At 52.8% G+C, this 11,083-nt stretch overlaps 1 protein-coding gene across 1 annotated transcript; it reads right to left on the bottom strand.

The window, feature by feature from the left end:
• Positions 1-8,201: 8,201 nt before the first annotated feature.
• VRTN (vertebrae development associated) lies at positions 8,202-10,229 on the bottom strand. The gene has a single exon (XM_051621720.1). It carries the CDS (start codon positions 10,227-10,229, stop codon positions 8,202-8,204), a length of 2,028 nt encoding a protein of 675 aa, XP_051477680.1.
• Between the last annotated feature and the right edge of the window lie 854 nt (positions 10,230-11,083).

Here is an 11,083-nt window from a genome sequence, read left to right as displayed (position 1 = left end):
AGACTCACAGTGTCTGCTGCAGCTGCCAGAGCAGAAAAAAAGGAAGTAAAAATGCAGCAAAACACAGCAGCCAGGGAAGATGCAAGCTCCAGAAATGTGATTTAACTTAAAATAATATGATAGATTAAACCTACTGGTGGGCATGGAAGAGGTGACTTTTTGCCCCTTCCCCTCTGTTCTCCTTCTCCCAGAGGACAGGTCCCTCTCCCACCCAGGACTCCCAGTCCCATGGCAGAGCCTTGTAATGGTCCTGATCCCACAGGGTGTACACAGAAATTTGGGGTGAAAGAGGAATAGTAGTGATGTCCTTCCAGGCTGTACACTGGCAACCTGCTGTTCTTTCCCACACACCAGAGCTTTCTAAAAAATAATCACAAAAGGTTCTGAAGGACCCCATGCTATATCAGAACAAGCCCTCCTTCTCCTTTAATGAGTAATTAGTTATCCATAATTAGGACATACATTGCAACTGAGTTGTCCACCAGCCAGCTGCAGGTGACTGTCCCTGTGAATGCGGATGTTGTCCGGCACCTTAGGCACAGGCATGGCCCTGCAACCCCCTGGCTCTGTCGACCCACCAGAAATCCCAGCCCTCAGCCTAAGCTGGTGCCACCAAGTGACAGACAAAATGTCACCAGAAATCCTACCCCCTGCCTCCTTTCCCCACACCCATGCCCAGGCACCTCTCTCTTATCTCACACACTGGGTAGCTTTTGGCTGCAAGAAGTGCTGCTGTCACCAGGTGTCCCTGATGGCCTCCTGCTGTGATGGCAAAACCGTGGGGATGGAGCCAGCCCCACTCCCATCTCCCCAAGATCCACTGAATGCCCCATCCATCCCTTCTCTGCCCAGAGATGCTCCTTGCTGAGCCAGGAGCTCAAAGCAGTACTGTCTGAAGTGCACTGGGCTCTGGTTTCTTTTCTTAACAGTGAAAAATATGTCACTGTCCAGCTTGGGCTTCTTTCATAAGCCCTGCAACATGAAGGTGAGCACTTCCTAGTGGGCATTTCTCTTCAGAGGCCACTAAAGACAAGGCAGGCGGAGCCCATGGGTGGGGAGGCGTGGATGGGGGTGGCCTTTGAATCCTGCATCCCTCTGGGATGCAGCCAGGGAGAAAGCTGCCTAGAACAAAAGCATTGAGACCTTGGTGGCAGATCTGAGCAACTGATGCATCTGAGCCACTGCCTGCTTCCCGTGGCTTTGCTCATGCTGCTCAGCTCTCAGCAAGCACTGCAGCATGCTGAGACGGGGCTGCTGCCTGCAGACCAGGCCTGGGAAATGGTGACAAGAGATGCACAGATGGGGGCTGTGCTGGATCTCACTCCTTTTCCCCACAGGAATGAGGTGAGTGAGAGGATGGAGGAGAAGAAAAAAGAAGCTAGTGCAGTCTGTGGTGGACACATGACCTCTCCAGGTCCCCTTTCTCAGCTGAAAGGATCCACTAGGGCACTGGTCCTCCCACATCCTCCCAGCCAATCTTCTCCTTGGAGTAATCCCCAAGGTGGGTGACATTGAAACCATCAGGGCAGGACATGTGGTGTCCTTCCTGCTGTGCTCCTGGCACCTTTATCCATCTAGGAGGATGCAACCCCTTGCAGAGGCAAAGCAGCTGCCTGCTCTCTAAGCAGTGCCTGTTGGTAGGGTGGGTTTGCAACCAGTGCTGGTGGGGCAGAAATGCCTTGGTTCTCCCCCCTCTGTTCTCTGGAGGCTGGCAAGAAAAGAGAGACAGGGAAATAAAATCAGAGTAAATCCTTTGCTTCACTTAAAGGCACAATCAATGTTTTCCCTTCACAGCAATCCAGTAAGGAAATAGCTAATTATCTGAGATGGGCAAATTTTCTATTTCTGGAAAAAAAAAAAGAAAAAAAAGAAGAAAAAAAAGCATTTAGCAGTGCATCTCTTTGCCTAGGTTGTTCTTTCCCCTTTGTTCCCCAAAACCAGACTGCAGCAGAGAAAGTGTGGGGAGGCACAGCCTGTGGCAATGACATCTCTCCCAGGGCTGGCAGGAGAGGATTTTTGCAGAGAGAAGCCAATTAAGAGCCATTACTAAGGCATCAGCTGCTGTGAAATCAGGAGGCTCATTACCTCTCCTCTCAGCAGAGACAGGCATCAGCTCTCTCTTCCACAGCCTCTGGTAGCCACATGTAGGAACCCACTGGTGGGACCGAGCTGTCCCCATGGGGCAGGACAAGCAGTGCCAAAAGGGAACAGAGCACTAGGTGGGGACACCTTGCTGCAGACAAGGCAGATGCTGTCGGCGTGGCTCCCAGGGATCCATGGGCCTTGCTGCGATGCCTTGGGAGGGGTTGGCGAAGGTGTCAGACTGGAAGGTGTCTGCGTTACTCTGCAATACTCATTTGTCCCCACTGCAGCACAGAGAGGCTGTGCAGGGGCACACTATGCCCCTGTGGTGTCCAGGCACAGTCATTTGGGGACCATGTCTACAGATGTATTGCTCCTCTGAGGTCACCTCATTTTTGCTCTTGCTGGCACCTGGGCTGCATGTCACAGCCAAGGGCTTTGCAAGGAAACTGCCACTGCCCTTCAGAAGGTTTATCTCAAGAATGCAATTTAAATATCCTCACAAGTCATACTTTGGGGGCTTTGGAGACTCAAGCCTTAACAAGTGCCAGAAGCACCCAAGTTGTGTGCTCCTAGGCTAGACAGGCCCTGAGTCCCCCCACCCCAAATGGGCAGGAGTTGCCTTTGGGCCAAGCTGCCCAGAGCAGAGGAGCTGGTGCTGCCTCTCCAGCAGTGCCAGAGAGGAGGACTCAGATATGGGCTCACATGTGGCTGGTAGAGGAGCCTCTCTTCTCCCCACATGTGCAGGATTCTTCCACCTCCTTTTCTCAGCAAGCAAAAGCCACCCAGGCCTTTGGGAAGCGGTTCATATGGCTGATTTCCACTGACATTTAAAAATGTGCTGCTTAGGTCCTCAGCCCTAGTGTCACCAAGGTCTGCCCAGCTCCCTTTCCCCACACTGTCATCTCTGCTGCCTTGAAGAGGCTGAGCTGCTGGGCTCTCTTCCCAGTATGAGACAACTTCCCCACTGCTGCTCCTCTGTGAAGTTCCCTGATTCATCTGGGATTTTCCAGATTATTCTCTTCCAAAAACAGTGATGTCCTGCCTCTGCTCTAGTACTGGACACAGGCAACACAGCCCTCCTGCCCCTCATTTCTGCTCAGGAGCTGTTCTGGCCGCAGGGCTGCACTCAGCTCACTCCCATCCTTGGAATGAGGCTTCCCTCTCAGAGGCTTCCTAGCAGAAATGCCCCTGGCTCCACCAGGTGTCCATCCTGGGGCTCTTTCTTTACTTTTGGAGACGTGGCACTTAACTGGTTTTTGGTCCATTCAGTGTTTGCTGGCTTCACTTTAAAGTCAATATTGCTTCTTAATAAAAATGTCAATCAGGACCAAACCCAGTGTATGGCAGAAGCTGGAGTGCAGTTGGAATGCTGCCTTCTCCTGACATGGGGAGCTGGGGGACAGCCCCACAGGCAAGGGGTCCTTTTCATTCCCTGCCCACCCCTGCCCAGACTCAGCAAGCTGCAGAAATGCTAGGAAGATAGAATTTTATTCTCAAACACCTGAGTTTGGTGGGGGTGTCCATTCCTCTGCAGCTCTCCTACCTGTGGTTACTGAAGAGATGGAAGAGGGATGGGGAGAGGGGCACAGGAAGAAGCCAGTGAAGGAGAAATGAAATGCAAATTAATTTATCATCTGCCAAAATGTCATTCTCAAAATAATATACCAAAGTCTAGGCACAGGTAGTAAACTCTTGATAGTATTAGGCTAGAAAAATGCAAGTTTCCTTTCCTAAAGGGCTTTCATATCTAAGTATTTTCTCCAAAACTCCAGTATTTTACAGAAGTTGACTCTGCTACATTAGCATTACACATCAGCTCATTTGTTTTCTATAAGAGAAAAGGCAGGGAATGCTGCATCTGGACTTTGGCCAAACTGTTGGGATGGAGCCACACCAACAGTTGTCAGGTGAGGGCTGGTTCAAAAAAGATAAGACATGTATTAACAGTTTATTAATATTTTAGAAGAGCTGTTGAGCTAGAGGGCAAAATCCTTCAGGATCAATATAAGGATTGATCTTCCATATTTTCACTAGTAAGTTGGCGTAGGAAGGAGGGGTGCCTTGGTGCTGTTTGTTAACAAGACAAAATCAGGGTGGTTTGGAAATACAGAAGAAGAATAAAGAAACTGGGCTACCTTGAAGGCAGGAGGGGTGGAGAGGGGCTGAAATGCAAGGAGATTGGATGCAGGAATTGCTGCAGCAGGCAGGGAGCTCCCCAGCTGGCAGGGTCCAGGGAAAGGCCTGAACCATTGCTCCAGCATGAAAAAGGCAGATCTGACACAAAGACCTACAGAGCAAATCAGTTCAGCAAAAATATTGAAGGACAATGGCAAAGCAGCAGTGGGCAGCAGCTGGACTCCAGGAGACATTTTCATCCACAGCACATGAGAGATGGGTTTCAACGGAAAGGAGGCAGAGAGGGCTGTAGGAGAACCAGGACCTGGCTGTGGCTGCTGTAACCTGCCAGAGGCAGATGGTTCCCCACAAATCATCCCTCACAAATGCCACAGAGGCACCAGGAGGAAAAAGGACTCTAGTTTCAACAGCTGGGTTGTAGCTTGGACCTATGGAGGGATTTTCTCAGGAGACTGATTCCAAAGATCCTTTTTTCCTTTTTCTCTTCATCTTCTTTTCTCCCCTCCCCACATAGATACTCTTGATAATTTATTGCTTTTGTCGCCTTGTCAGCTCAGGAGTAGTTTTAAATGGTGGTACAGACTTTTCTGTCCTCCTACCACTGCTAAACTGCTACTCCTTAGCAAAGCACAGAAGATGTCTTGCAAACCCCAATCCTTTTGCTACCTTCAGATGCTTTTAAGATCAATAATATTTGCACTTGGCACAAACCAGTTGTTTGTGCAAAATCTAAAGGCCAAGTGGTGCTTGAGCTGTCACATACCAGGTAAGTGCCCCAAAGCTTTGCTTGGGCATACTCAACCATACCTCCAGAACAGCATCCAGACAGGCTCTGCTGCACTGTCACCCACCTTCTGTACCTGAAAACCACCTCCAATGGACACAAAGGGGGGTATGTTAGTGGTGGAACAGAGCCCTAAATCACAGGCAGGTGGGAGGCTGTTCCCTGCAGGGTTTGCAGCCCCTCAGCCTCTGCATTTCATTTGCCTTTTCATCTCCGTCTTTGCTGGGGTCAGTGCTTTTAAGCACCCAAGAGGAAGTTTGGGAGGCACCTGAGCTAAACCTTGCCCCACACATGCACATTTATCAGCCAGTACCCAGCAGCGTGGTGCAGAGCAGGTAGGGCTGCCTAAAATTCATCTCCCACCAGCTCCATATAAGAGCAGTGTGATGGGTACGAATTGAGTGCTACAGTTCCCTCCTTCCCCCCCAGTTAAACTCCACTCAGCCACAAACTACATCAGTAAATAACAAGCACCCACTATTTAGGTAGTCACAACTGGCAGAGACTCCCCCATGACCATGCTGCCATGAAGGCCAGGGAGGGAGAAACATAAAGGCACTTGTAAAACCCCTCAGAGGGATGAGTATTATTGTAACCATGCCCCACCCAGGCATCCAACTCAGGGCAGTAAAAACATCACAGCTAGATCTTTTCACCAGGGCTCTTAAAAAATGCCTTGCAAGGCAAGGGAAGAAAGCCCAAGGCCAGCACTCAGGAGAGATTAATCTTGCACCTGAATCCTGGTGTGAGGCATACAAAGCTCCCAGTCCAGGGAGAGTCAGGTGAGAGAGAAGCAGAAGCCATCCCGCCATCCTGCAGAGCACCAAGTACATCCCACCACTGAGGTTCCCCAGGCTCTCCTGAGGTTCACCTGCCCTCAGCAGCAGCTGGCAGCCACCTACCATACTGCACCATGGCAACGGATGTCCTGGCACAGTCTGCCCAGCCTCAGGGCCACACAAATAGGGCCCGTGTTAGCACCCACAGCCAGAAAACCCACCCTCCCTTCTTCCCCCAGCTCAGCCAAGGAAGAGCATGCTCTGGTGGTCTCACATCCACCTTCACAGCCACTGCAGTCACTATTGCTGCCAAAAGCTGCCTCTGGCAGTTTGGAAACATGGGCAATCATTCTGGAGTAATTACCAGCTTACTTCCTTGGACGAGTTTGGTAGTGAGAAGTCACTTCTCACTACCAAAGGCAGCTAATTACTCCAAATACTTCCTGACACACAGTGCCCAGGCACCCAGGGCTCTCTGCAGTGGCACACAGCACTGCTCAGCAGCTCCCAGCTCCCTGTGTGCCTCCCTCCCTGGAGCACTCAGTGCTCCCCTCTCTGGGACTGCAAGAGCTACACTGGGGTGGACAGAAGGGTGGTGACGTCCCACTGGCATCAAGGAGCTAAGTAGTTTCTTAAGTGATGCCCCACTGGCTCAGCACTGCTTCTCCAGGGCTGCCCCACCACGTAGCTCAGACCCAAGAGTGCCACAGACAACCCTGAGCATCCCTTTCTCCTACAGGCTGATGCTGAGGAAAGCTCAGCAGAGCTTCCTGGCATAGGTCCCCCTCTGCCTAGGAGGCTCATGGTGAATGAAGCCAGAGAATCTCTCCCCTCACATCTGTAGGGTGCTCTTACCCCTAGAACTTCCTGGGAAGTAAGAGCAAGTATTGCAGCTGCCACCACCCTCCACAATGGTAGCAGCCAGCTCCAACACCTCCCAGCTCAGTTCTGCACAGCCATGCTGGCTGACACTGCAGAGAAGCTCACACACTGAGGAGATGGGGCTTTTTGGAGAACTCCAGCAGAGCCTGGGCAGGCCAGGACCCCCACAGCCCTGCACCCCAAGATGCTGGCAGGACAGTGGTACAAATAGCTGGTTTCAGCCTCCCAGCACAGTATCACCACTACAGGGCAGGATCCCCCACCCCCAACATCTCAGACATTGCCACTGTGTCGCTGCTGTCACACAGAGGTGTGCCCACTGTGTTGTCCCCAGCCCTACACCTGGGGGAGAGTCCTGGCCTCTTGCCAGGGAGAGCACAGCCCCTGCCCAGCCTCCAGAGCACCACGAAGCAGATGACCCCCAGCAGGTCCCAGGAACCAGAAGAGGACCTTCACAGCAGCAGGGATGGCAGTGAGCACAGGCTCTGCCTGCCCACGAGCCAGTTTTAGAAAGCACACAGAGAGAAAGCCTTGCCCAGAAATCACACCAGCAAGAGTGAGAAACCACACAGGACTAGGAGTGGAAGAGTCTTTATTGCTTTGGTTTCTTACAGGTGAGATATATGCATCTGGGCTTGCTGCAAGGAGACACCCACGTTGTGTTCAGCTTGCAGCACAGGGGACACAGGGACACTGGGCACACAAGGTTTGGTCTCTCTTCTTCCCAGGCACCAGGGAAAAGAGACACTAGGAAAGTAAGGCAGCTGCCAGCTGTGAGAGAATAAAGAATTGTGTGAAAGAGGTTACAACTAAGACAAGAAAGGTCAGGGACGGCTTCCCCAGAGCCTGCAAAGGACACCAACTCCTAGCTCAACGATCCCAGCAGACAGACTACAGTGGGGACACGAAAAAGTTCCCTCCTCCACCAGCCTCTTCTGCCTTTAGGGCAGACGTTACCTGAGGCAGGTATTAAAAGCAAGAAAGCCAAGGTGGAAGCTTCTGTTCTCCTTAGCTGGGAAGGGCAGAGATCAAAGATGCTCCTCCCATAAAGCTGAGCACTCCCAAGCCCCTCCCACAGCTGAGCCAGTACTGCTCTGCTTGCCAAGGGGATACTGGGCACCCCCACGCCCACCCTGCACATCCACATGACTCATTCCAACAAGAGCCCAGGGCTGAGAGACCTTCACATCCTCCATCTCAAGAGGCCTGGCAGCATCCTGTGACTCTGCACTGTACTACCTCCCTTCCTCACCCTCTGAGCACAAAGAGAGGACAACCTCCCAGCCCCTCTCCTTTGGGGCAGCTCAGACAGACTAGTGCCTTCTCCTTCCACTCCTGCCATCTCTGGGAACGAGCACCGTGCAGATGCTCCCATGCCCGATTGAACCACACAGAAAAGAAAACCAGAGACTAGGAACAAAACAAAACAAAACCGGAACAAAAATTGGAGCGGGGCCCCAGCCCGGGCACCCCACCAGAGAGCCTAGGGACACGTCAGTAGAGGAGCTGTGGTCAAGCCAGCTGGCAACCAGCGCTCAGGCATCCACAAGTGTCAGCCCATCGTGCAGGGCGCGTTTCCACATGTAATAGGTGGAACGGGCTGTGAGTGGGAAGCGGGCACTGAACTCCTTGTAGGTGGGGAAGGTTTTCGACTCGAATCGCTGCTGCAGAAACAGCTTGGCCTGCGCCTTGAACTGGGCAGTGGCGATCACATCCATCACAAACATCCGGCTCTTGGCTCTCTCAGACACTGCATAGCCTGAAATGGTGGCATTGTACGGCATGGCCGATGCTGGCTTATCTGGGTGCTTGGTGGCTACCTCCACGTGGCACTGGGGCTTGAGGCCTGGCTCCACTCTCTGAGGTGCCACAGAAGCCATCTGGCTCAATGACCGGCTGCAGCTGGTCCAGGGTAGGCGATGCTGCCCGAGGGCCCGGCCGCTGCCCTTCCAAAACCAGTAGGCTGTGGAGGAAAGAGATGGGTAGCGCAGGCGGTACTTGCAGAATGGCAGCCGCCACTGCTGGACCTGCCTCTTGGCGACATCTCGCAGCTGCTTTCTCCAGCACAGAGAAGGCTTGAGCTGCAGTAGACTCCTGGGTGCTGGCCGATCTCCATTCAGCCTCTTCCTAACAGGCACACTGCTTGGCTTTAACTGGAGGAACGGCTTAGCTATCACTAGAGGTTTCTGGTTATCCAAGGGAGTCTGGGGAGGTTTGAAGTTGGGGTTCTCCTTGATTGCTTTTCTTCGCCAGTTGTAGTAAGTGGACCTGGAGATGCCAGGGAAGCTGCGCTTGAAGCACCGGTAAGGCACCAGAGTGTTCATGGAAATGCACTTCTCTAGGTAGGATTTGGCTCCTTGCATGAAGATCCCTGCTTGTATGGGGTCTAGGGAAGGACTCGGGGATCTTAAGCTGCCACCCAAATTCGCTGGCTCATCCACATCAGCCTTTTTTGGAACATCCCTGTGAAGCTCTTGCAATGCATGAACCTCAGCCAGAGCAGAGGCCTCACCACTGGCCATGCTCTGCATCTCATGCTTCCAGGCATAGTATGTGGATCGGGAAATTTCTGGAAACATTTGTCGGAAGCGCTGGAGGGGGATTATATTGCCCTCCTGGAAACAGGACTGGAGGAAGTGTTTAGCTGCAAACCTGGCAGCCGCTTTCTGCCGATGTTCACGAGACTGGCGCTTCCAGCGGTAGAAGGTGCTCTTGGTAATGCTGTACCTGTCACGCAGGTTGGAGTAGGTCAGCTGAGGGTCACTATTCAACAGTTCAAGGGTCTTCATGGGCTGGACGGGAGGCTCTGGCAAAGGCATTGTGGGTTCCAGCTCCTCCAGGCCAACCACAGCCACAAAGTACTGCGCTTTGAAGACCTGCCGGGAGAGCTGCTGCCCCGACCACATGATGTGGAGCGTGGAGGTTCGCGGGCCACACTTCCTGGGCCTGATGAGCCGGTTGAAATAGGGCCGGATCTTCAAGTTGCTCATGGGGTAGATGGAGTAGATGTTGCACTGAAGTACTGAGGCAAGAGCATAGACGTGCCACATGTTGGCAAAGGTGCCAGGAAAACAGGTAGCTTTGATGTCAGCATCGAAGATAGCTTCCAGGATAGTCATAGGGAGTTTGGTCATTTCTGGGGTCTCCTCAGTGCAGAGGGAGTAGCGGGCAGCCTGCAGCATCACCTTGGAGTCGATCATGCCATTCAAGTAATATTGCTTGTGCAGCAGCATCTCCACCACTGTACGTACCTGCAGCTCCAGGCTGAGGCTGGGGTTGCCCCAGAGCAGCACGCTGGCAGCCTCAAAGAGGCGGTTCCCCTCACCTTTGCAAACCAGAGGCAGCATGTTACTTGGGGCATCCTCAGGATAGAGGCTCCTGGCTACCCGGTCAACCTCAAGCTCCTCTTGGAACTGCCTCCCACAATAGCCAGGCAGGGAGAAAGATGACAGGGTCCTCTCTGCCTCCAGCGCGGCACTGGTGAGGCCCTCCAGACCATAGCATTCAGTGGCTTCCTGCAGCTCCTGCAGCACAGACTGCACCAGTTGGTGCCGCTGGATCATCCTGAAGGATGGCAAAAAGAAAGAAGTTACTGGAGATTTAAGATGGTGCGTGCTCCAGACTTCCAGGGGTCTGGCCTCTGGGTCCAGCTCTTCCCTAAAGGACAGGACCAGGAAAGAGGGCAGAGGAAAGGCCACTGCTCACCCCACCACCCATGCACCCAAGGACAACAGGGCCTGGGTCCCCACAGGCAGACCTGGGACAGGGACATGGGCGCAGCTTGCTCTTCAGTGAACTCCTGTGGGCAGCATGCATGGCACACAGCCTCCAGAGACTTCTCCAGGTGAAACTAAGAAGGGAACCGCATCCATCGGGGTGGGAGACCAGGTCACCTCCTACCCACACACACCTGGCCTTGTACCCAGTCTCACCCCCTATACTCGATGCTCCCACCAATAGCTCTATCCCTTTTATTTCACCAGCCTGCTGCCAGCACCCAGAGAGAAGAGAGCCTGAAAGACAAACATTTGTCATTTCTGCAGGAAGGGACCTTGTGACATAGCAACAATACATGGAGGCATGGAGGGATCTCACTCAAGGTCTTCAGCCTAAGAGAAATGGGGTAATGAGCTTGTCCCCTCCCTCAGAGCACGGAACTGCAGCTGCACCTATTGCATGCACCAAAAAACACTGTCACAGAACCTGGGATGGGGAGGAAGGGCCAGAGCCAGCCCAAGCCTTGGTTACTGCTGCCTGAGCTGACACTAGATGTCACTTGCTGCTCAGCAGACACACACCACCAACCACAAAAGGAGGGCTTCTCTTAGGCAAGCTACCAGACAGAAGGCAACTCAGAAGTGCCAACAGAGCACGAGTGTTGGGTGGGTAATTCAGAGGCTGTACAGAACACCCTTGC

This window comes from Apus apus, chromosome 5 (assembly GCF_020740795.1).
Source record: "Apus apus isolate bApuApu2 chromosome 5, bApuApu2.pri.cur, whole genome shotgun sequence".
Lineage (NCBI taxonomy): Eukaryota > Metazoa > Chordata > Aves > Apodiformes > Apodidae > Apus > Apus apus.
This window is presented reverse-complemented; position numbering and strand designations above follow the sequence as displayed.